Genomic DNA, 26,286 nt, shown 5'->3' with positions numbered 1-26,286 from the left:
TCGCGTCGCCGTCACTATAAGTGCGGCCTAATGTGTATGGTGCATATGGAAAACAGTGTGTGTGTACACACACACACACACACACACAAAAATAATTATTATATTTATGCAAAAAGTATACAGGCCAAAAGGAGCTATAGGTGAACCACCACTGCTAAAGATGATAGATATGCGTGCGTGCGTGCGTGTGCGTGTGTGTGTGTATATATGTAAAATATAGAACACACAGACATTTATATAGATTAAGCAGAGAGCTGAGCACTGCAACTGGATGTATGATGAGGTGCAGAGGTTGGGTAATGTACAATCCAAAAACAGGAACCAGCGCTTGAGTGAGATGAAACTTCAAGGTGATTTATTCATTTGACTAAATCTCATTGACTTTTCGTATGTATATCTTTATTTATATAGCGCCCACAGTGTACTCGGCGCTTTACAAAGACAAAACAGTACAGGGAATTATACTACAATAAGTGCAACAAAGTCAGATAATAGGAAAGGAAATCCCTGCCGAGGAGCTTACAATCTAAGTGGCATGTTGGGAAACTTAGGCCAGGTCCCCGCTGGCTACTGCGCCCGCTGTGGTGGACGCTGCAGGGACAAGAGCCGCCCCACAATGGGGCCGGGCGCCGCGCTGCGCCGACAGAAACTCCTGCTCTCAAGGAAATTGAGATCAGGCGTCGCGACCGAGCGCTAGGCCACGCCCCCGGGCGGTTCAGCCGATGAGGGCGAACCTGCCGGGTGACGTCACAACCCCCCCCTCTTTCCCCCTGCAGCTCACTGCTGACCGGGGGACTCTGCTGCACGGACCGCCAGCCTCGCAGACGCGCGTGCAGCGCAGGCAGCAGGGCTGTAGCCTTCGAGACAGCAGCTGAGGGAATAAGTGCACTAGATGGCAGTTAATCGAGATTACTAGTTCCTGTTTTTGTGTATGTATATTTACACAAACAACCCCCTACATAAACACATATAGCACATGTATCTCTACATGGGGCGCAGTGCGTACATGTTACATGCTTTGTACAAACTAATTTTATTATCGTGGAAAACGTGCTAAAAAATCCTTTATATTAAATACAGGCAGCGCCTTGCACAGTGCAGTCTTAAGTGCAAACTCCCTCCCATTCCCATATCAGCAGGAGGCAGATACCGACTGGAGATCCGGTGATGTTATACCCTCCGCCACCTAGGACTATACCATTTTACTGATTGGCAATTTACTGTATAAAGCAAAAGTCTTACACACTGCTTCTTCTCACACGATCAGGATTATCTGTTATATATACTGTTGGTAGTTTTTACAATAGATTGTAAGCTCTTCAGGGCAGGGTTCCCTGTTGACACCATTCGGTTTATATACTCCATGACATAACTTAATAATGTACAAAAAGCAGTTCTAACACTGGATTGCTGCTGTGTAGCGCAAGTGTTACATTTCGACTGTCAGCTCTTCGGGGCAGGTTTATCGGTCTATGTATTCTACCGCCCCTTATTCCTCTGAGCAGAGTCCCTGCCTGCAGCGATTGCACTCTCCATTGATTTTGCCAAGGTGGATTATCACCATTGTCTCATTTATCTCAAATAAATGTGACAAAATGGAGCAGACCGTACATGCAGGAGAGCAGAGTTCTGACCCCTAGGCTGAGCCTCTCCATCGTAAACAATCTTTAAAAAAAACATTTCATGACGGAGTAAAAAGGGGAGATTGTGTTTGAAGTCCATTTGTTGCCTAAATAACGGAAACAGCGTCTTGTAAATAGGGAAGAGTGGTGCGAGTCGGTGGAAGTGCAGTGTTCTTACTATCCAGGAGAACTGCGCACTCCTACCTCAACTCCTCCTTATACAATCCTTCAATATGTGTCCCAGCCACATACCCCAACAATACATGATCAGCTACTGTGCTGTGTGATCCCTGGCTCTCATCACTAACAGAACGTAGAAATAATACAAATAGCTTATTTTATCCAGGGCTGTTCATATTTCGGGCCACAGGCTAATTTTTTGGCTGTTTTCACTGGCTGCTAGACACGGATTTGACTCAACTGGATCAATATAACTGGACAGCTGGGTGTCACCAGAGTGTCCATTTGGCCAGTGTCACCATGGTGGCGTCGCTGTAACCTTCTGTTTCCGCGCTCCTTTCCTAGCAGATAATCGGTTTGATTTCTGTCCCTTCGTCGTCACTGTCATCCACCTGATGTATGACCAGGTCGGATGATATGTCCTCTATTATCTCCGGGTCGGACGCCTGCCCCTCGTCATCAAAGTTCCAGGGTATGGCCTTGTCCTCGTCCCCCGAGAGCACAATGGGGAGGTCGTCATCGTCCAGTTCGATGGGAAAACTGTCCACCCCAACCTCTGCCAGACACTCGTTGCAGAGCCGGAAACGCCGTGTCCCCTCCTGCACCACTTGTCCAGTCTGCTCCGTCACGTGCCGCTTACACCTTCTGCAGATTGGCTTCCCGGCCTCGTGGATCTGCATGGAGAGAACCAGTTCCACACATTATAACCCGCCCTGAATGATTGTTCTTTTGCATAATTATAAACCTATGCCCAGTTTCACCCCATTCTCTGTCTCTCTGTCCTGTAAACTCACTGTCACTATCCCTGACCTCTGTCATCACATTGTAACTGTTCCATTTCTATCACTGTGATGTCTGTCCCCCACGCAGTGACTGTCTTTTCCTGTCTCTATCCCCTACTCAGTGGCTGTCATTTCCTGTCACGGTCCTGTTGCAGTGACTGTCCTTTTTCTGTCTCTGTCATGTCTGTCCCCTTCTCACAGTGCTTGTCCTGATTTCTGTTACGTCACCGAATATGGGGGCCCCCTTCCGTGGGTTACAACTGACCTTATAGCGCTCTACCATCTTAGGGATGCCTTGGGTAAAAGCTACAAATTAAATGTCACTACAAAAGGATATGCCTGCGGAATATGTGCACAAGGCACACAAAAGCACAATATTACTCTGATAATCTTCGCGAGAATACATAAAATCTAGCTGACTTCTGGAAAGTCATCAACAATATATTACAGCCTTCTAGCCATCAACAACTTTGTAATATCATTGAGGAGGATATTACTCTGACAAATCCCACTGATCTTGCAAATGCATTCAATGACTACATTGTGAGGTGTGCTACTAACATATTAGCAAAACGCAACCCAAACCATAAACATGAACCTCATTCTGGGAGTACCAATATAGCCCCACCCTCTCCCAACACTGCCCACAATTTTCACTTTGTCCCAGTATCTGAAGAGATTACACAAGTGCTCCTTAAATTAAAACTAAGCTGCCAATGTGGACCTGACTTACTGCAATCTAAGTTCCTAAAACTTGGTGCCCCAGCATTGCAAAACCAATTGCTTCCATTATCAACTCTATTTTGTCTGCAGGCCATATCCCTATTACCTAGAAAATTGCCAGAGTTGTCCCAATCTTCAAAAGTGGGGACAAAAACGGTCTCAAAATACAGGCCAATCTCTCTTCTCCCTATACTATCCAAAGTCATGGAAAATGTGTTCCCTTCCAATTAAGCAATTACTATACCAAGACAAATTTCCCTAACCAATTCCAATCTGGCTTGCGCCCCAAACAATCCACGGTAACTACCCTCCTAAAAGGTTTGCATTGAGATCCACTGTGGAATGGAACAATTTAGGACTAGTGCAATATTCCTATATTGTGCTAAGGCTTTTGATACTGTTGATCATGTTATCTTGCTAAAAAGACTCCAGTGCTCTGGAATAGGGAAGCATGCTTAAAACTGGTTTCAGCCCTACATATCAGGTAAATCCCCACATGTGTCAATCTCAGGCTCTAACTCCAACCCCCTGGATATCACCTGTGGTGTCCCGCAAGGCTCTGTTCTGGGGCCCCTACTCTTCTCAGTGTTCATCAATGATCTTCCTACAGCTTGTAAGGGAGCTTCAATACACATGTATGCAGATGACACAATCTTATATGCACACAGCCATAGCCTCTCCGACCTTGAACACATACTTCAATCTGACTTTTTGAGACTTGAAAATTGGATTTCCCAAAAAAAACTGTTTTTACAGACTGTAAACAATGGTATTTGGGACCAAGACTACATTTTTAAAGCTTCCAATGACGGAGCTCCAGATCAGAACCAACACTAATACCATCCTAGCGTAAGGGCCCGCAAGGGTTGGGCCGCGCACCTTGCAGAGCAAACCGACTGTAGAGGGAGAGAGGGTTTGGCCCGGTATTAAAGGGGTTGCACCCCATATGGCCACCCCCTGACCTCACCAGGGAGACAAGGGGTTAACTGGACTGCGGTCCAGGAATGTGGTTTGCACCTTGTTATATCATGAAAATGTACGTTCCCCTGTTCCCATTTTTTATTATTATGTCAGTGTCTGCACCACACACACACTGGGATCCATCCGGGAGGGCAAGGGTTAATAGCTGTATAGTGATTATAGCCCTTTGTTTAATTTTCCCGCCTTTTCAGGCACCATTTTGCAGGATCCCATAGGCCGCCATTGAAGCTCTATTCATTTCAATGGCGGATCTAGCTGTTTTGGACCTGTTTCCCTCGAAGACCAGCAGGTGGCGTCCGAGAGGAGGAGCGGCGGTTTCCCGTTGTAAGTCAATGGGCTCATTGACTTCAATGGAGATTCCTCGACGGCGCTTTCCAGGAACGAGTTGGCTGCCGTCCAAACCGCAAAACCGCAAAGCGGATACTTTAACTGAAAAAGAGCATTGATCACTGATTAGTCAAGTTCAACGTTAAGTAGTGTGGGAATCTTCGGTTCTAGGGCACCCAGAAATAAAATTCTTTTTGCCCCTAGTTCCTAGACCGCCCCCCCACTCGACCACCACGTGTCCCCGAATCCAGGACCCCCGGAAAGGGTCGTGCTGAAAGAGCAGGTCGCGCCATAGGTTTCAATGGCGGCGGCAGAAGCAGCTCAAGAAAATGACTAAGTCAGAAACGCTACAAACCATAAGCCCATATCTCTGGTTCTGGAGGGTCCAGAGGGCCAGGGTTTGGGGTACATGTAGTCACTGCTCCGGCATGACTGCAGAACCATCCTTGACCCTCTCTGACCAACCTGACGGAGTATGGACCACCTTAAAGGTTCGGGAGTTTTTCCCATAGACTTCAATGGCGGCCGATTCCCATTGACGGGCTATGGCGGAGAAACCCCATGGCCTTCAACGGCGGCGATGCCCCGTTGAAAGTCTATGGCGGCGGATTCACATAGCCGCCAATGGCGGCGGTTTACCATTGAAAGTCTATGGCGACGGAGCCCGTTGTTTTCAATGGGGATTTAGTGAAAAACCGTGATTTAATTTACAGCAGAGAATGTTGTATTAAAATAGGAAACGGTTTAAGTAGTATTTGTGTATCTCCGGTTCCGAAGGTCGTAGCGGGCTGAAACTTGGACCATATGGGGTCCCAGTTCCGGCATTGAGATCTGGGTAGTTTGGACCCGCTGGACCCAACGGAACCGGATATTTTAATATGTTCATGTTTTACCTTTAATGTTGTATCCCAAGGCAGGGATAAAAACCAGAGGAGATTCCTTTGCACAAAGGGAAGCAGATGGTCAGAGAGGCGACCCAATGTCTAGACACTAAGTATTGTTCAAAGGGTTTTGCCACCTTCACTGGTTACCTGAAGGCGTAGACACCTCAAACTAGAGTGGTTTGTGAGTGTCATATTTTACACCTACAAACAAGGGGCATCCTGCCAGATATTCCTTTTGGTAGACTGGCGGGCGTCCCTGATGTAAATGTGGGGCTACAGAAATGAGACCCTCAGGGTCCTAGTGCGCATGGGCTAACTAGCTGGGGGGCATGGGTTAAAATGTGTTCCCACATTAAAGATTGGCTACAGGTAATTGCTATCCAATAGCCTGTACTCAATGTTAAGAATAGGGTTGCAAAGATATATAAACTGTGGTCAACCCTATATCCATTGTCTTCAAATACCATCTTGATTGTTACCGGTTTGCTGGAGAATTGCTATCCGATACTTCTCATCCCCCATCCCCAAGTAAGTGTTACTTCTTGCCTGTTACTGTACTATATTGCTGTGTTCACCTATTTAAGGAATAAATATACTTTATTATATCTAAGCCTCGTTCAGTTCAACCCAGTTATTTGGTGTATTACTATAGCCTGTCACAAAGTTACCGTCACACCGACCACAGCCTGCAATCGGGCGCCTCACCGAGCTTCCCACCCCCGGCTCCTCCCACAGCCCCGAGGATCCCGGCCAACGAACTTACCCAGCACACAGGCGCCGCACAGCTAGGGAGACTGTCGCCACGGTTCCCGCCTCCTCTCTCTGGTCCCGTGCGGACGACACAAAGCGTGCAAGTAGCTAAGCGGAGCCTGGCTTCTCTTGGACACATCACGTCTCTTGCAGACTCCTCACCCAGCTACCACTGAACAACTTATTGCTGACGTTCTTCCCTGCTGGTCTCCTATTGGTCCCTGGTAGTATATAGGCTCAGTCAGCCCCTTGGTAGATGGGTGAGCATAATACTAATTTCAGTGCGAAGTGTTCACTGCATCTCTGCCTTGTTACCTTGTTCTGTGATTTCCTCTTGCTCTTCTCTGACCTTTGGCTTTGTACCCGGACTCCGACTCTCTCCACTCCTGACCATGGCTAGAACTTCAACGATCGGCAACTCTCCAACCCAGACCATGGCAAGTACCCACGACGATCGGCAACTCTCCAACCCAGACCATGGCAAGTACCCACGACGATCGGCAACTCTCCAACCCAGACCATGGCAAGTACCCACGATGATCGGCAACTCTCCAACCCAGACCATGGGAAGTACCCACGACGATCGGCAACTCTCCAACCCAGACCATGGCAAGTACCCACGACGATCGGCAACTCTCCAACCCAGACCATGGCAAATCCCTACAACTTTCCGCACCTCTCTAACCCCGACCCAGCTTAACGACTACGACTCTGCACTCCGGACACGCTGACGTGGCTGGAGGTTGGTTTTTATTCAATCCCCACCACGGCTTTGCGGCCGCGTTCGGTTTGTGGTGAGCACTATGTTACACCTAGCCCCTGTTACTAGTTTTAAATACTTGGGCATATGGTTTGACTCCCATTTAACATTTGGGTTGCACATTGATAGCTCAGCATCCAAAACCTATGCCAAACTAGGTGTACTTTATAGGAACAAATCCTCCTAAGTCTGCTGGTCAGAAAGCGAATTGCACAGCAGATGCTAATGCCAATCATAGACTATGGGGACATAGTATACGGCTCAGCACCCCAAATCCACCTTAGCAAACTTGATACCCTCTACAATTCAATATGCTGTTTTGTCCTCCAATGCAACTACAACACACACCACTGCTAAATGCTCAAAGAACTAGATTGGTCATTACTCGAGTCTAGGCGCAAAGTTCATCTTTCCTGTCTTTCCTTCAAATACTTTCAGGGCAAGCTACCCATCTACCTGAACAAGCTCCTCATCCCTACCACATGCAGCACTTATCTGAGATCTGACTCCAAAAGACTGTTCATGGTCTCAAGGTTCAAAGTATCCGGCCGCCCCTCCTTACCGCAAAACTGTAACAATCTACCAGACTCACAGTCACCAGTCTAAGATCTATAAAGCTAATGCCGTCTCACACTTTAATCTGGTCTGTAACTGTTACATACGCCTATAACATATCTCTTACTATGCATGTGCCTCGAAAAAGCGTTACCAGCGAAACGTACGTCGGCATCCATAGACGTAATCACGTCATAGGTGACGCTCCCGAGACTTCCGGGTTCGTCACGTCCGGTATATGCTCACTATCTCCAACTGCTGAGGAGTATCCGGTACACAGACTCCCATGGTCTGTATGTTGTGAGAGGAGGGTGGTATTTTACCTAACAGGCTATACACGAACGATACAGGGTGGTACGAGGCGCTGGAGGTACTGTCGCAGACATGCTCAGTCTGCTTTGCGTTCAACCACGCAGTTCCCTATAACCAGCACAGTATGTATATGGTTTTTACAGTGTATAATTGAAGTGTCTTTGACTCTAGCAGCCCGTTACTTATACCAGTGAGGGCTCCGGGCACAAGCCGTTGTCTGCAAACACCTGGGCAGATATCAGTTAGCTGTCCACCTGTTAGACTCACAGCTCTGGATACATACAGATGTACTTAGCGAGTGTTTGTACTGAGTTTGTCTGAATTGAGCAGACGACTCACCATTTGAGTTACTTACAAACTGCACTATACTATGTGATCTTTACACTTTACTTGGATCATTAAGTTCTTCAGTCACTATAGTGAGGACTCCGGGCACAAGTCGTTGTCATAAAACACTTTGGCAGATATTATATACCTGCCAATTTGTCGGACTCGCAGCACTGGTTATATACAGTTTATTATTCATGGATATGGTTTGGAGCTGTTTTATTGGTATATACTGAGCCATTTTGCAACATGCTTATGTCACACATTGTATCTACCATCTGAATACAATTATATCACTGTGTATACATTTATCCGCCCTGTCATAGTGTATACAGATAGACCAACATTCAATAGAACATATATTCCTTTTGGTTCTTTTCACCCCACCTCCACCTTTATTTTAATTCGCCATTAACAGAGGATTTATTTACATTGAGGACCATTTATTTTAATGTGAGGTTATCTCCTAATAAATATTGCTTTTAACATATTTTCATTATTCATACTTAAAACCAATTGTCCCCATTAAGTCCCATTTCTGACCATTTACATCAGTATCATTAGCCGCCGAGTGCTCCCAACATAGGGGTTCTTTATCTCTGTGTTTTTGTTTAAGATCTATAAAGCTAACGCTGTCTCACACTTTAATCTGGTCTGTAACTGTTACATACGCCTATAACATATCTCTTACTATGCATGCAATGTCTTTATATAATGTATAATTCTGTTCACTTAATGTAACTACTGTAGAGTCTCGGTTAACCAACACTTCGTTTTATCCGACATGCTCCCCCTCCCTCCTTCTCACTTACCAGGTTTACCGGCGGCACAGCAGTCAGACAGCTGACGGCAGCAGTAGAAGACCATGTCAGCCGAGGGAACAAGTTGAAACAGCGGGCGTTGGTGGCAGAAGCAGGAAAAGATATGTAATCAGAGCAGCACAGGAGACGGCAGGGGAGGAACACGCTGTAACGCCAGAAGTTGACTGGTGTCTGAAATCTGGAGCCAGCATCAGAAGTCAGATGCTGGTGAACGTCCGGTGTTAGAGCGTGTTCCTCCCCTGACGTCTCCTGTGCTGCTCTGCTCCTTCTCCGATCGCATGCCTTCTCCTTCCGCCGCCAAGCCACCGCCCGCTGTTTCAACTTGTTCCCTCGGCTAACATGGTCTTCTACTGCCGCCGCCAGCTGTCTGATTCCTGTGCCAGTCCGCTCCAGCTGTGCTGCCGGTAAGCCTGGTGAGATGGGGGCTGGTGGGCGCAAATGTTTGATAACACTTTCCGTATTAGCTGACATATTCGGTAATCTGACACGGTATTGGTCCCGTTTAGGTCGGATAACCGAGACTCTACTGTATGTAATTGTAACCATGTATTTGTCATCAACTTGAAAAGGAGCAGCTCAGTGAGTAAAGACACGGACTGGCACTGAGTTTGAAGCAGTGGAGTCTGGTTCAATTCCCGGTGTCGGCTCCTTGTGACCTTGGGCAAGTCACTTTATCTCCCCGTGCCTCAGGCACCAACAACATAGATTGTAAACTCCACAGGGCAGGGAAATGTGCCTGCAAAATGTCTCTGTAAAGCGCTACGTAAAACTAGCAGCGCTATACAAGAACATATTATTATTATAATGAGAGGCAACTCTCAATGTATTACTTCCTGGTAAAATATTTTATAAATAAAATTATTTCTCTGTCCCCTCCTCACGGTGTTTCCCTTTTCTCAGTAACTATCACTCCTAATCCTTCGCATTACAACTGTTGTTCCTGCCCCTGTTCTGCTTCATGCAGGATGACACAAGGAGCCCCCAATCTCAAAGAGTCTCCCCAAAGTTCTGTGAGGCTCCTGGTCACAGCTCCCGCTTGTTCCCTGTATAACGTAACTCACCGTTCGGAAGTGACTGCGCAGATGCTCCAGCCGAGTGAACCTCTTCCCGCAGGCCTGGCAGGGGTATGGACGTTCACCCGTGTGGCACCGCAGGTGGCGCTTCAGATCCGCTTTCCTCTTTACCATGTGGGTGCAGAACGGGCACTTGAAACGCATGCTTGGCAGTTCCTCTAGGATGTAAACACACGCAAAGTGTTAAAGGACTGCAACACCCAAGAGAAATGTGCCATCCAAAGCAATGTGACTGTAAAGCACCTAATCTTTACAGGTTTTAGGCTAGAACAAAAAGAGACAGATGTCTGTCCATGACAATGGGAAGTAAAGAAGAATGTAGGAGTGTCAGCACTACTACACAGCAACAGGCTTACAAAAGGCAGCTTACTTTGTAAAATGTGGCCTGCACGTATTAGGGAGGCTGCAGTGTACTGAGATGCTGTATGCTTCTTGTGGAACATTATGTCCTGTTTCTTACTGCAGACTTGGGAATGGACTGAAGGTGGTAAAGGATTGGCTTTGCTATTCCACTTGGAGGGGTTTGATAGGAATCTCAAGTGACCGCAGCCTCTATGACACGAGCAGTATCACATGTGACAACAACATGGAGAACTAATGTCCAGTCTGTGTCAATTCTCACCTTCCCCCCAGCCTCCTATGATGCCCATAATGGTTGGCATGGTGTCGTACAGCTCATCTGCTTTCGAAGCTCTGCTTTTGTTTGAGGACCTCCTCCTCTCTCTGTGCTGTGTCACCGTCCAGCAGTTCGGAACAGCCTCAGTGCCCTGTGCTGGTGTGTACCCTCCCTGGGACACCTCTACCTCTGCATCTGAGTGGTGGGTGGTGCCATCGAGCTCTGGCATGCCACACTCTCCTGCACTCTCCCTGGGGTAACATGGAGAGTTGTGCAGCTGGGGTACCCTGTGCTGCGTATCTGGGTTCCTGCTGGAGGGCTCTGGCTTTTCCTTCTGAGCAGAGGGCATCTCGCCAGCCCGGTGGTAGAATCTGTACGGGCTCCAGTGGTTGGCATCCTCTATGCACACCGAAATATCCACATCCGGCTGTGCAGATGGGCAGCTGTCCACCTCCCAGCCCTCATCGTAGAGGCCACAGTGCTCAGGGTGGCGGCCGTGCTCTTTGTCCGACAGGCTGAAGAAGCCATCTCTGTCCTTCTCGTTGATGTCCAGCGAGGACTTGATGAACATCTTGCACACGCCGATGACATCGGTCATCTGCAGGTAGCTGGCAGCCGACATCACCTCGATGACGTTCTGCCCCGACAGGGGTAACTTTCCAGAGTACACGTAGTCCAGGATAGCGGTGAAGGTGTCTGCGGAGAACACGTCGAAGGTGGCTGTGGTGGGCTGACTCACGTCCCGGCAGCTCTGGGACAGCAGCATCTTGAAGTAGCCGCTGCTGGCGAACAGGACGTTGCGATGCGCCCGGAACAGCTTCCCCTCCACCAAGATGTGACAGTCGCAGAACAGGTCTCGCCGGCGCTGCTCATCCAGCTGCTGCAGGAGGCGCGTGTGGTGGGATGAGAAATCCATAACACCGATCTGGGCGGGCAGCAGCAGCCCTAAAACACGCACAAGAGCAGCGGCATGTGATATTTTGCATGCTATTATCATTCATGCTTTCTGCTAATTTTACCCCTCTGTATGTTTTTACCCTGCATTGCATGGCTGTAGAGCTACAGTATGTGTGTGTTTAGGATGGAGAGGATAAATAACATGGACGCAGCCATCTTTAATGTAGCCAGCACAATAATGGAAAACAGGTAATCACTTTACAGCACCCCACTCTTCAACTACCCTGGCCTGTCATTGGCTAAAACAGCTGTCAGTCACAGAGAGGCGGCGCTTCCATTGTCTAGGCTTCTGATTGGTCAGCGTGGTTGTTAATCAACAGAGGCGGTGCCACAACAGATTAGAGAGCTCGGATTGGCTGAGCTGGGTGTCTGTCTCCCGCGAAGTGTCTCGGGAGCCCGGTACACCCGAATAATGTAAATACACCGGGCAGCGCGTGCGCCAGGGTGGGGGTGGGGGTGTATCTCCCTTACACACTACACACACACACACACACACACACACAGCGGTCACGTCACCCTGCGCCAGTCTTATTGGAGAGCTCAAACACCCGTCACGGGGCCGCCCTCTCTGCCCTCATCCGGTATAGACACATACCCCCTCCCGTCGCCGGCGGCTTCCGGGTGTGTGGGGGCCCGATCCGGGCGCAGGATGTTTCCTATGCCCGGGTCACCTCCGCGCTCGCGTTACTCACCGAGAGACCCCCCCGCCCGCCTCTCCGCGGGTGTCTCGCCGCCGCTCCCGGGCTCCTCATCCGCTTTTTTTTTTTTTTTTCCCCCGGCGCCTCTTCCGCTGCCCGAATATGAGGACAAAGGGCCGGTCACGTGACGACGCCCGAGGGCTGACACTGTCTTAAAGGGGCCGCGCTCCTATGAAGACACCGGAGCCGAGAGAGAGAGTGGGGGCCCAAACTGTGACCCGGATTAACAAACCCCACAACACCCGGGGATAACCCGCCGCGCACACTGGAGTCAAGTCAAAATGACGTCACCAGTTAGCCCAAATAATGAATTCACAGGGACCCGAAAAAAGATCCCAAAGCTTAGATCACACCCCATTAATCAGGAACCACCTGCAGTCACGTGACCAAAATGAGTCTAATGTCCCACTCACCCCATACACCTGCTGTGATTAGACATTAAAGAGGCTTTAATATGAGATCTCCCATATGTTAATATCACCCTGATAACCTCACTGTAACCCGTCAGAACCATGTGTCATGAGATATTCATTAGTATAAGAAGTTTTAATAAGGAGATTTCTGATATGTTAATATCAGCCTGATAATATATGAGAGCTCATTCATTCGGTTATCACTAAAAAGTCAACAGAGGGGTGTGTTTTGTCTATTGCAAATGTGGATTAACATATTTTCAACTTCAGCCCCCTCTGAAGTAATCTGATGATGTAATGTGGTAACGTCATTACAGAAATCTATTTGTACGCCTTTTTATTTGATGAAACTGCATTTATTGTACTTCGATGTGGAAGGGGGAAAGATGGAGCACTCCAAAAAGGGCTGGAGGCAGGTATAAAAATAAAACTTTATTAGGCATATTAGCCACAAAACATGTAGCGCATGTTTCCTCACCCTATGGGAGATATGGCGGCTACTGTGTGTGGGGTGCGTTACCTGAGGCTCAAAGGAGGCCTGAACCTCCGCTGCTGGGAGCCTGGGGTGTGCCTGGATCGTATGGTGACAGCGCCTCCTATCAGTGTGGGCTAACCCGTCACAGGACACAATGTAAGTAATACACACTGGTATGGTTAGACAAGTTTACTAAACACATAAGAATAACAATAACAGGACCACTCAGGCCTCACAGGGCTGTACCACCACACCGTGCCCCCAATCACCGTATCCACGCCCCGGTGGGGTTCACCCCAATGTACTGAGTTGCCCATGGCACCTAACCACCCGGTGTCCACAGGAACCAACCCACCCAATGTATGTGTGACAGCGCTAGAAGTGTTACTGTTGGTGCACTTGTAGACGGGGATACCTGACAGGTGCTCCAGCCCCTATCTGGGGCTTCCCTGTAGCACCACAAGCTGGTAGTGATCGGGGCCTAGCTGGGACCTGAAGGGGAATAATCTGGCCTAATCCAGTGGAGCACTTCTCCCTGGACCTTACCTATTCCCTTGCCGTCCTGCTCCCGACTGCCTAGAATGCTAAATGTATCCACTTGCCTCTCCGACAATCTAGGGACCCTATTGGCCATAACAGCCCATGTGCTGTGCAGCCCATGGGGCTGCTGGAAATTGTAGTCCCCGCAGAGCCTTAGACGTAATGGCTACCTCTCGCGCTTGCTACTGCGCATGCGTGAGGTGCACCAACATGGCCGCCGCAACCGAGTCACTACACATGCGTGAGCCTCCCTAACATGGCAGCACCCTGCAGTGACGTTTTCCGCGAGTCTCCGGCGACCCGCTCGCCCGGCATCAACCTCCCTGCACCGGAGGTAAGAGGGGGGAGATCAGAGGAACCGGGGGGACCTGGTTACACATACAAGACAGGGATCCTCAAACATGTTTCTCTCCGCAAATGAGCTTTATCAAAGAGTGACCAGTGCTAAATATGTAGTGTCTTAAATAGCTGCCTCTGCATGTTGAAAAACAGCTCCCACCTGTACACACCTGACTCACTAATGAACCAGATCCAATGCACAGTGAGGGAGGAGATGTTTAACTGTATCACCACCAGAGAGACAGCAACAAAGTAAAAAAAAACAAATATACTTTACAACAAATATCATATTCCAGTATCCCAAGAACAACTAAGAATAAGCAAAACTTGAAATCAAGATTGACACGAATACACTTCAGGAAATGAAGAAGCGTGAGAAACCCGAAACGCGTAGGGTTCCAGCTGTCCCAACGTAGGACATTGTGAGATCACACGCTGGACAGAGCGGTTCCCCCCCCCTTCTTGTGTATAGAGAGAGCACTGCTCTAGCTAAGCAGTTGCTCTCACGTGGCCCGTGGTGCACCCTGGGACAAGTCAGCTCAGTTTCCTTTCGGTTTGGCGACAGTTTGAAGTTACGGATAGAGCTGTCCTGGTGGGCACGGCTGCAGTCCCTCAATTTTCCACCTACCAGTGGTGTGGGGGAAGCGTGCCGCCTACGAGATTTTACTTTATGTAAGTTCATATATTGTCATTTTATGTCATAAAGATTAATTTGTTCTTATAGTCATTTCCCTGCGCTCCTCTTTTTGTTTTTTGTGTGTACAGCAATGCAGACGATTCAGCACACTTGTGGTTAACAGTAGTTTTTTTTATTGCCGTGATCAACGTTTCGGTCCCCTTTGGGACCTTTGTCATGATGTTTAAACAAGTGAATGAAGCATACATTTATAATCCCCCATCCAATGGAAAAGAGAGGCGTAGAGAAAGTACAGGTGTCCTGCGGTGTCCATGATTAGTGCTGTGCAGAAAAGTAATTAAACAATTAAAATCATTGTGCTTATGCCTGCAAACAATTAAGAATCAGTCTTGCCGGGAGTACTATCATACATGGTCAACAGCGTCATAGCTATCAAGTTCTGTGCATCATATATGTGTATACAACACTGACACAATGTTTTTCATTAGTGTCTTTGGAGCTAACAATGCTCTTTAATGAAAGCAGCAATTTTGCATACTATATATATATATATATATAATTTTCCAGAATTGTAACCGGCGGTCATCCAGGGCTGAACAGTGTAATTTATGGCTGTGGGGACCCCCCAATTCCCTAGATACTTACTGGTTTAGTTCCCGGTGTTCCTTCATGGACCATTAAAAATGGCCGCTGTGGTTGTCCCATGGGGAGCTGAGATGTCACCCCCACCCCTCTCCTGCCGCGGCTTCTTATTGGGAACTGAAAACCGGTAACTATCTTGGGAACTTGGGGGAGGGGGCCTGGGGATAAATATTACAGTAGTTATTATAGTTTCTACATTTCTATAAAAGAAAATGAAATCGGAACTGTTGCTTTAACCGTTTTCAGGCCGGACCTCTGGCACAGCACGGTCATGTGACCGCGGCAACCCTTAACCCGGAACAGGTGGGAATCCTCTCCCGTTTCCCTTCACTTCAGGTCGTGTCCCGAGTTCTAATAAGGCCTCGTTCAGGGTGCTGGCTTCGGAGGGAGGGCGTGCTGACGTGCGTGCTGCCGTGAGCAACAAAGTATTCAATTTGAATACTTGTTGTCAGGGTAGCAACTGCCCTGCCTCCGAAGCCAGGAGTTGCCGCTTACTACAGCTTCAGTAAACGAAAATTTCGTTTTTTGGAGCTGAAGCAGCGTCACAGGGACCAAGGCAGCCAATGAAATCATTCTTCAGAATGATTTCATGACTGCAACTTGGATACTTACCCTGCTGTGTGTAACCCCGCCCCCTCCCCAACGCTGAAAAGTCTGCTGGGGGATAATCACATGTCGCCCAGCAAACTGCAGCACTGCCTCCCTCACGCCCTCCCTCCAAGTCCTGCAGCTGGCACCCTGAACGAGCCCTAAGGGAAGGCAGGACATGATCCAAGCTGAAATCAAAGCGCTCTGCGGGTGTGACGTAGCATATACGTCACAGGGCTCCTGGAGTGCCAGGCACCATGACTACGTCTTGGGGCAAGCAAAGGGTTAACATTGTAGTCCCATTTTATAACATACATAACCGTGAAAGCACTCCCACAGGACACCTCATTTACTGTGTCAACACTTGGCTCATAATACGTTTAATATCGGCACCAAACCGAGCTCAGCACAATGACAAAAAGTTTGTACCATACACAAAGACAGGATGCTGCAGTAATACCCTATTCTATAGCAGCAATCCGTGCTTATGGACATTTGTTTTGCTTTTTATTGTAATATAAAGAGCTCTCTTTTTGCCCTCTCCAACACTGTTTTTTTAATGAGATGCTCCGTCCAGGAAATAAAAGTATTTGAAATATGATGTCCTGAGATGTTAAAATGGAGCTGTCCTCGGAGCCCAGGTTACCATGGCCACTTCAGAAACCAGAGATTAAGGAAATCATGATTTTTAACACTCCCAATTTTTTTTTTTTAAAGTGCAAGGCATGCTTGGGGGGTAGGGGGGTGCAAGATACTAACATTATACAAGTTACACTCATTGGGGTCTATTCATCAAGGCCATTTTGGAGCACAACACAGGGCATTTTCATTCTGCACCTATGTATCAATTGCTCCAATTTCCCCCTTCTGCCCCTTGGGAAATTGGAGTAGTTTGGGAGGAGTTACATGGTGCACAGATTATAATAAGGTGTATCACATTCTGCGTCTGCACCACTTTTTCCCTTTTATTTGCCCCAAAAAATCCTTCCGGTGCAAATCAAACGTTCTGCTTCAGATGTTCTTAGATACACCACAGTTCTACCTGTTTACCCAGGCATATAATTAATGAACCACAGCCTGACCGGCATTTAATAGCCACAGTACTATCCCACCCTGTATTGTATCTTTCCTTGTGTTTGGTCTCGTTTATAACCTTAATGTTTTCTTCTTTTTCCTTTTTGTAACTGCGAAGTGCTTTGAGTCTCATTGGGAGAAAAGCGCTCTATAAATAGTTATTATTAGTATTATTAAACCCATTTCTCTATGTTGATACATGGAGCCCTAAGGCATTTTTTGTATTGCTGCTTAAAGGAATCTTGAGTTATAAAGCGATAATTAGAAAATTCACAACAGGCCATTGTTTTTAAACAGAAAATCTTATTTCATGCCAATCAGCTTCCAGAATATGGACGATACTGGTCGGATTCACAATGACGCGTGGCCTTCTGGAAAAGAAAATAAAGGCCATTTTGGAAGAAAAAAAAACACAGAATATTTTACGGTTTGCAAACGAGATTTAACTGCATCGCTGCCGGGGAAAGGCTAAATCAGTTGCGGAAAGACAGGATAACTTACAAGTATGACCACGTTTTAACATATTGATACAAAAGAGGTCACTGGTCCCACAGAGCTTACCATCTATAGTATGTATGAGGATTGTGTTTGTTCTTCCCTCTGGCAATAAAAAAAGTTCATCCATCCCTATTTCATGTTTCTTTTTGGTACAGATATATTCCATGTGCAGGCCACTTATTGCAAAGAGGTTGCTGTTCATTGCTAATTACAATGCTGTTCCTAGGGCACAGTGTAAGATCTCCTTGTGGGTACAGGAAGGGCTGGGATAAACTCGGCTAGTTCTGGGTTTATACAGGATTTGCACTGAGCTCAGTGGTAAATGAGTGTACAAAAGCCGAGAATGGAGCAAAGAGGATCCAGGGCTGACTCCAAAAATGCAGTTTCCTCCTTCTCCTTGATGTGATCCGAGGAAGCACTAAATCGTGCAGAGATTCAGTCCCATGTTTTACAAGTGCTTCAATATCGTAAGACGTAGTCCACAAAACCCATAAACGTTGTTGCTTTTCACAAGTCAAACAGCCCCGCGTCTTCAGCGCACAATTCTCGGTTTTCAGGAGCACAAGCTCAGGTGATAGGACATTGCAAAACAAGTTTAGCAGCGGAAATGACCCGGCCCCACCTCCTCACCTTGTATTCTGAGCTCTAACACTCGTTACAAAAAAATATATATGTTGATTTATTGTTCCACTATTTTCCTCTGCCGGCCGCCCAAGAAACCAAACGTCTTCTTCAGTGAGAGGAGAGCAGGTACAGAGCAGAAACAGACCTCAACCTACCAGAAGGGATCAACGTTAAGAAAAACTAGTGCTCCATAACATCAGATGAAACGCACAGGGATGTTAATATCAGGGAGGCCAGGGGAGAGAAAGGAGAATATTCTTTTTTTTTTTTACGATAAGGAAGGACTACAGTTTTGTCCGTTTAGTTCCTCCGCTGTCAGCTACAAAAAGCATTGTAATGTTACAGTGCAATCTTCTAGTATCGGTTTCAGTACCGAGAAGTGTAGCTTTGTAGCAGGTTGTGATAACATTTAACTACACACGAGTTCCTTACAAATGTGCCAGTGATCACGGAGCGAACCACACATCTTTGTACAGGTATATGCTATGCCATGTGCTTACTCTCTTTGCTTACACACACACACACACACACGTTTAAAAACATGACACAAGAAAAGAAAAGAACAAGTCAGATAAACAATGTCACAAATTATACGTCAGCATAGTGCACAGCACTAAAAAAATAAAAAACCATTACGAATAAAAGTCAAATAATAACCATTACACTGCTACAGGGGCCAGCGACACACTGCTAAACCATCGATATCAGTCACGTGCGGTGCAATGTGGTCGGTACAGGACCCTCCGGCAGTGAGTCCGTCTCTTCCAGCACAACACCACCAAGTATAAAATAGAATACCAATGAAAACAGAGTGTGATGTAGAAAGGCAGCCCGACACAACGAGGCGATGGTGAATCTTTCCCTCCCGCACGGGAGGGTCACATGAGCACCTCTCGGTGGATTTGGTCTTTCTCCTCTGTGTCTTCCTCGCCTGCCTCGTTTTCGTCTCCGGACTCGATGTAAATGGGCCAGTCACTGTCCACCTCGTCCTTGTCCAGGCTTTCGGACGCGGCCTCGGAGTGGCCTCCCGCGTTGTGGGAGTCCTCGTGCGTGGTAGTGACGCAGGTGCAGCTGTCGCACAAGCCGAAGCGCCGCAGGCCCGGAGACAGGCTGCTGGTGAATGTCCGGCGGCAACCTTTACAGATGATCGGGCGGTTGGAGCGGTGAACCTGAAAGCAGAGAGATGTTTACACAAACTGTGTGATGAAGGCACCGTGTGCATGGCCAGGGTAAGCTGTTGTGTGGTTTTTGGTTTGAATAGAATAGTAACCTTGAAAACTGTGTGGGAAGTACCCTCTCCGCACCTCTCTGCTTAGACTTGACGTGTTCTCCAGCTATGATGGGGTTAAAATATGAATACTTGTCTCGGTTTTAGAGGGGCTCATAGGACCAAAGTGTATGGATAACAGTGACATGTTTAGGGGTCACATCCGGGTGATGCCTTTTATTTGACAAAATGTGACATAAGTATTTTTAAATAATGTTTTAAACTTAGTTTGTAAACACGGTGAGCAGAGACTTGGGAGGGGTTCCCTGGCTGATTCCTTATGTCACTGTGTGCTCCATAAGAGTTTGCACAGGCATCGCCCCTTCTCTTCCTCTCTCCTTATCTTTATTTGGATCTCTGATAAGGACAGGGTAGGACATGCGTAAAGAAAATACTTAAAACACTTCCCTACTCAGAAGCACCAAAAAAAATGCAATTTGTTTCTAATTTCCAGAGCAACTGAAGTACAATCTTAACTTTTAGCTCCGTTAGATGACTCTAAGGAAGCCAATGAGGTGGTTGAACTGTTTGCAAAAGATTGCTGGACCGCTGGCTACATATCGTGGACATTAGATTTGTTTGGTTGGACGGGTACTGAGACAATTCGGGAGTGAAGGTATTTCCCATTGGCCCGCAGTCCAGACTCACACTGAGCGAGTGGCTGCGTAGGTGCTCCTGCCGGGTGAACCTCTTGCCGCAGGTCTCGCAGGGGTACGGCCGCTCTCCGGTATGTGAGCGGATGTGGCGTTTCAGGATGCCCTTCTGCTTGGCCGTGTATGGGCAAAACGGGCACTTGTGCAGCTTGATCGGTACAACCAGAACGTCCCCTGAAAATGTGCGACAAACAGGAGGTGAGGAGAGTGCACTCGCTGACTTGCCCACGGGGCTGGCTCTTACACCAACATAAACACAGCAGCCTTTGTCAAGGAGTGATGCCGTTCCTGGACAAAGGCTGCTGTGACAGCCGAAACAATGGACACTTTATTTGGCTTCAATAAATTATTGCATTTATAAAATCCGTGGAGCCTCTACTCTTCCTTTTTTGTGTAGCCTGTACCTGGATTGCAGCGGGCCTTCCCTCATCGAGTTAGTATCTCAGATTTATTTTGATTATTGGTGTGCAACATTTTCCAACATTACATCTTACACAAACATTACATATTTCCATCTTTCATTCTCTATTCAAAATGTTAAATGCACGTTCCTGATTGATATGTCCTTTTAACAGGTCTTCTCATTCAGCCGGGACAAAGAATAGCTACAAAAACTCTGGGTGGAATTTAGTTTTGCTATTGTAGCTGAGATTCTGTGTGTGACAGCAGGGCGGTGACACCCTATGTGTATCAGGACAAAACTCCATACTGTTCATTATCTGCATAGTCCTTACACTCTTTTAATTTAGGGAGCACCTGGTTTTACAGGGGTAAGGACGTACCTGGATCAGATTGGGTTTAGGGAATGGGCCAGAAGAAGGGGCCAGGAGCCCCGAAACGTTGCCCCCCTTATTCCCCTGTTTTTCCCCCTCTCCCTCCCCTTGTTTTCCCTTACCTTGTTTCCCTTTTCCAGTGCATCCCCCTTTTTTCCCCACCATATTTTGTGTGCTCCACGAGTTATGTTGCGTAGTACTTCGTACGTTTGATGTGATATTTAGCTTTAATATAGTCATCATTGGTAGGTGTGAAAGTTTTCTATATACTGTATTCATCATACCAGTAAAATTACATGTTCTTGGCATATCACCAATTGCCTTTGCATTTATATTCTTGATTGAGTGCTGGGAACTCCCCCAGTATTTTGTATTGTAACTTTGGAGGGAATTAGGGTCCCTCCTTGGTCCCGTGCACCATAGTTGCATTTACTATCTTTCTATACTTCATTTGAGGTGCTGCTAAAACTGTATATTTTCAGCCTGTGTGTATCAGGGTTTAATGAACAGGAAAAGAGAGAAAAAGGGAGCACTACATCCAGTGAATGAATGTCCATTGATAAAGGACTGTATAGTCCGAAACGTGTTGGTGTGCTGTTTGTTACTATGATCCATTAAATAACTTTATTTTTTTCCGTGGGAACGCACTCTTGTTGTTTTTGTCTGACTAGCACTGGATATAGTGCTCCGTTTTTCTCTCTTTTCCTGTTCATTGATTTCTGTAGACGGATGCACACTCTTACCCCTGGACCAATGGATACAGTGGGCTCACCATTTACCCGAGGACATACATCTCATGTGAGTTCATTCCTTTGTTCTATAGACTGTGATTTGAAATCTGGACATTCATTGCTCACTTTTCCCCTACATTTAGATGTTATAATAGCACTGGACACCGGTAGGTGGTTGACATATTATCGTTACTACATTGCTACGTGGGATTCCAATATACCAGTCATACATCTATTGGGGATAGTTATTTTCCAGCTTCATCACTGATTATTGGAGGGGTACTCCTTATAAGACTTTGCTACAATATGATAAGTAAAGAAAAGAAAGAAAGCTCCCTAATAGCCGCACATATACCTATATACCAATAGCCGCACCTATACCTATATTAAAAATTACTATTTATTAATAAATGATTAAAATATATTTATTGCATTTATTGCATTTATATTAATTTATTTAATATAGGTATAGGTGTTCTCTTGTGCGGCTATTAGGGAGCTTTCTCTTCTTTGCTTATCATTAACCCCATCCCTGCCAGCACCACCTCCGCACCCTTATTGCAGTTTTTGTTCCGTCACCACACATTCACAATTTATTGGTTCCCCATATCTCCACTGGTGTAGTGCAAGGCGCACAACTTGACCTTTTTAGGCCATTCTACCTTCCTCTTTGCTACAATATGACTGATTATTGCTGCTGTCTGTTTTGGAGCACCATACAGCATTGGTTCTATCTTGTATCAGGGTTTCTACTGACTGTTTATATCCCTGATCGTATGTTTGATTCTGGCAACTAAACTGGTTTTGTGCATTTCCAGTAGATTTCGGCTGGAAGTTACACTTCCCATCTTATGGAAGTGGGAATGTTCCATGTGACACAGTGCAAAGCACCTGCACCCCGTTCAGATATTAACGATTAGATTGAAAGCTCTTCTGGTCTGTTGGGAGAAAAAACTGCACCAGATTTATCAAACAAAATAAAACCCCTGTGCTTTCAATGCTTCTTTTACCTTTGATAAATCTGGTGCTGTTGTTGCTTCGATTTTGCAGCTGTGAGAATCTGATAAGAAGCCCATATCCCACAGATTGTTGTTACCTATCCACATCCCTCTGATTGTTATTACCTGTGTCCTCCCCATACCAGTCGCCCTGAATGTCCATCATGGAGCTCATGGGGCCCCCCGCGTCATCTTGCCGTGACTCAAAGCCTCGTGAGAAGTGATGCACTCCATCCTCCTTCCTCTGAGCAGAGCTGTTGCGCAGCAAAGCCTCCAGAAATTGCTTCATGTGGTAGTTATTACATGAAATGTCCATCCCTGCCCCCCCGTGCAGACTCTCCTCCTCCTGATCCACTCCTGGAGGGGTGTGGTATGGCTGTAGACCCTCTGTCACCTCCACCACATCAGAGTCAAACTCCTCCTTGGGTTCCACCATATTGGAGGGGCTCTTGTCCTCGGAGAACCCCACGCTGAGATGCTCTTTCACCACCAGCTCGACAGAGTTGCACCTGCTGCAGTCTCCACATGGGGGCTCCCTCTGGCAGTCCCCACCGCCTCCTTTCTCAGGCGATGTCCCCCGCACTGCTCCGCTTCCCTCACCCTCCCTGCCGAGGCAAGCGCTCCCGCTGTCCGCCTGCCCAAACGAGCTCTCTTTCTCTATCTTCCGGCAGATGTCCAGCGAGGAGCGGATGAATGCCTTGCAGAAGTTGACCACATCGGTCATCTGCAGATAGCTGGCTGCGCTCATAATTTCGATGACATTGTCCCCACACAGGTCCAGCTTCCCCGAGTACAAGAAGTCCAGGATGGTGGAGAAGGCCTCAGAGGTGACGATGTCCAGAGAGGCTGTGCTGTGCCTCCCGCTGTCATGGATGTAGTGGATGAGCAGCGCCCGGAAGTAGCCGCTGTTGGCGAACAGGACGTTCCTGTGAGCCTTGAAGATCCGTCCCTCCACGATAATGCTGCAGTCACAGAAGAAGTCTCTCTTCCGCTGCTCGTTCAGCTCCCCCAGGAGCTTGTTGTAATACGATGGCATCTCCATGGCTCCCACAAGGCAACTCCCAACCACCTACAAGATAACGACAAGGGCAGATAGTCACTCAACCCCTTGTAACATACAATAATGACATATATGAAAGGATCTAGCAAACGTACTGCCCTCGAGAACTGTGGACAGCTTATTAGACATGATACACTTGAACTAACCAAGTTAGTTCTTCCTAGATGTAAACTTTTTCATAGATGTAAACTTCCTAGATGTAAACTTCCTAGATGTAAACTTCCTAGATGTAAACTTCCTAGATGTAAACTTCCTAGATGTAAATGTTTCTATTTTTTTTAATTGAAAACTGGGACCCCCTGGTTCCCGCGGTACTTACCGGTGACGGTGCCAGGTTTAAAGGTCCCCCCTGGTGAAACAATATGGCTGCCAAATGTTGCAGGTCTATTGGCCAAGAGAAAGCTGCACCCTATTGGACGATAACGTCTGCCATGTTGTATGCTCCATTAAGGGAGCAGGGCTGAAAGTGGCTGGCTTCAGCTTTGGAGAACCCCCCCAGTTCTAATTCAAAAATGTAATTTACACTTATTGGTAGGATTGCCGCCTGTGTTGATAGATTTTTTTCTTCTGCGATTTTTTGTCTTTATTAAAATGCAATACTCTGTTCAGGAGTTAAAAGTATTTGAAATATTAAGTGTGCAGGAGGTTAAAATTAAGTTGTTCCCGAGCCCACAGCAGTCTAAACATTACCATGGTAACCTGAGACTCTAGCAGTGGTGCTCACACTTTTTTGGTTATGGAACCTTATAATTATATTGTGAAATTCTGAGGAAACCCCAACCCTCTCTAATAGCGCGTCTGAGATCAGATGCATTGTAAGGAACCCCAACCCTCTCTAACAGCGTGTTTGTGATCAGATGCATTGTAAGGAACCCCAACCCTCTCTAATAGCGCGTCTGAGATCAGATGCATTGTAAGGAACCCCAACCCTCTCTAATAGCGCGTCTGAGATCAGATGCATTGTAAGGAACCCCAACCCTCTCTAATAGCGCGTCTGAGATCAGATGCATTGTAAGGAACCCCAACCCTCTCTAATAGCGTGTCTGATATTGGATACATTGTAAGGAACCCCAACCCTCTCTAATAGCGTGTCTGCTATCAGATGCATTGTAAGGAACCCCAACCCTCTCTAATAGCGTGTCTGAGATCAGATACATTGTAAGGAACCCCAACCCTCTCTAGTAGCGCGTCTGAGATCGGATGCATTGAAAGGAATCCCAACCCTCTCTAATAGCGAGTCTGAGATCGAATGCATTGTAAGGAACCCCAACCCTCTCTAATAGTGCGCCCAGTGGCAGATTTCCCATTAGGCCCGGGACTAGGGCGGCAAAATTTGGGGGCGGCAAAAATTTTCACCCCCTTATGCTTTTGCCGTGCCCTCGGGCCTACCCGACCTAATGGGAAGACAACGTGACGTCGCAACATCAAATGGCGTAATGACGTCACGTTTCCATGGCAACGTGCCATCGTGCGATGTCACGTTGGTTACGTCCACTGCGTCATATGACGCTGGCATTCCAAAGGAGCAGGAGGGCGGAAGCAAGGAGAAGGGCGGCAGCAAGGAGGCGGCCAACACAGGAAGTGCCTAGGGACGGCGGATTTTGAAAAATCGCTGCCGAGTGCGTCTGAGATCAGATGTATTGTAAGCAACCCCGACCCTCTCTAATAGTGCGCCTGAGATCAGATGTATTGTAAGCAACCCCGACCCTCTCTAATAGTGCGTCTGAGATCAGATGTATTGTAAGCAACCCCGACCCTCTCTAATAGTGCGTCTGAGATCAGATGTATTGTAAGCAACCCCGACCCTCTCTAATAGTGCGCCTGAGATCAGATGCATTGTAAGCAACCCCGACCCTCTCTAATAGTGCGCCTGAGATCAGATGTATTGTAAATTCTTCTGTATTTGGTACAATTTTCAAATTACCTGAAAATTGCAAGGAGCCTTTTAGGGAAGCCCGGGGAACCCAGGTTGAAAAACATTGCTCTAGGGACTAAGAAATTTGTGCAGGACATGCTCAGGGGATAAGATCCTAACATTACAGAAGTTAGTCATATACGCTCCTGGGGAGATTGTTTGCCGCTTTAATGTAATTGTGAGGTCTGTGATCTATGAAGAACTGTTGTGTTACTGAAACACTAGTTAACCAAAGGTAATAACTAATTGGCCTTCTTTGCCCATACTGTATTAGTACAGCTCAACCCCCATATACCGCTGTGCTTGGGGTCCAAAGAATCACATCGCAATATAAGCGGATCGCGTTAGAAATAATGTACAATTGTATGCATTGTACAATAAAGTATTTAAGGTACCAATAATCGTGTTGTAAAGTACTCATAAATATGAGAATTGGGAGCCACGCGTGCACCGCGCTATAAGCGGATTTGTGTTGTAACGGATCGCGTTGTAACGGGGTTGAGCTGTACTATTAGCAGGCACTCTCTATGTGACTTTATTCTTATATACTGTACTTCTAAACCCTGCAGAACTTCACTGTGCTACTGTATCTGTGAAATTTACATATGTATCATCTAATAATTCTATAGGCGAACCATCATGTTGTAAAACGCCTACGACCCGCTATGTGCATTAGTGGTGAATGTGATTT

The 26,286-nt window shown here is 46.9% G+C and overlaps 2 protein-coding genes and 1 long non-coding RNA gene across 6 annotated transcripts in view; 1 reads left to right on the top strand and 2 right to left on the bottom strand.

Moving 5' to 3' along the window:
• Positions 1-377: 377 nt before the first annotated feature.
• LOC142497206 (zinc finger and BTB domain-containing protein 8A.2-like) lies at positions 378-12,833 on the bottom strand. 2 transcript variants are annotated; one of them, XM_075604694.1, is made up of 4 exons: positions 12,363-12,833; positions 10,720-11,658; positions 10,086-10,255; positions 378-2,476 (listed from the first exon to the last, which is right to left on the bottom strand). In XM_075604694.1, the coding sequence occupies exons 2-4, from the start codon at positions 11,627-11,629 to the stop codon at positions 2,144-2,146; spliced, it is 1,413 nt and encodes a 470-aa protein (XP_075460809.1). In that variant the 5' UTR covers positions 11,630-11,658; positions 12,363-12,833; the 3' UTR covers positions 378-2,143. The 2 variants fall into 2 exon arrangements, with proteins under 2 accessions (XP_075460809.1, XP_075460808.1); XM_075604693.1 differs by lacking the exon at positions 12,363-12,833 and having other exon boundaries at positions 10,720-12,166.
• On the top strand, positions 1,079-24,286 carry LOC142497209 (uncharacterized). Of its 2 annotated transcripts, none has more exons than XR_012802200.1 (2): positions 1,079-1,164; positions 23,396-24,286. It is a non-coding gene; the product is annotated as an uncharacterized LOC142497209 (long non-coding RNA). The 2 variants fall into 2 exon arrangements; XR_012802199.1 differs by lacking the exon at positions 1,079-1,164 and adding an exon at positions 11,975-12,084.
• Positions 16,367-26,286, bottom strand: part of ZBTB8B (zinc finger and BTB domain containing 8B) — a 43,382-nt gene continuing 33,462 nt past the window's right edge. For both annotated transcript variants that reach the window (XM_075604695.1, XM_075604696.1), the window contains exons 2-4: positions 22,747-23,689; positions 20,114-20,292; positions 16,367-19,367 (exon numbers count right to left, since the gene is read on the bottom strand). In XM_075604695.1, the coding sequence (XP_075460810.1) occupies positions 19,077-19,367; positions 20,114-20,292; positions 22,747-23,689 (1,413 nt within the window). In that variant the 3' untranslated portion in view covers positions 16,367-19,076. The remainder of the gene's footprint in view (positions 19,368-20,113; positions 20,293-22,746; positions 23,690-26,286) is intronic.

Source organism: Ascaphus truei, chromosome 6 (assembly GCF_040206685.1).
Source record: "Ascaphus truei isolate aAscTru1 chromosome 6, aAscTru1.hap1, whole genome shotgun sequence".
NCBI classification, from domain to species: Eukaryota; Metazoa; Chordata; class Amphibia; order Anura; family Ascaphidae; genus Ascaphus; species Ascaphus truei.
This window is presented reverse-complemented; position numbering and strand designations above follow the sequence as displayed.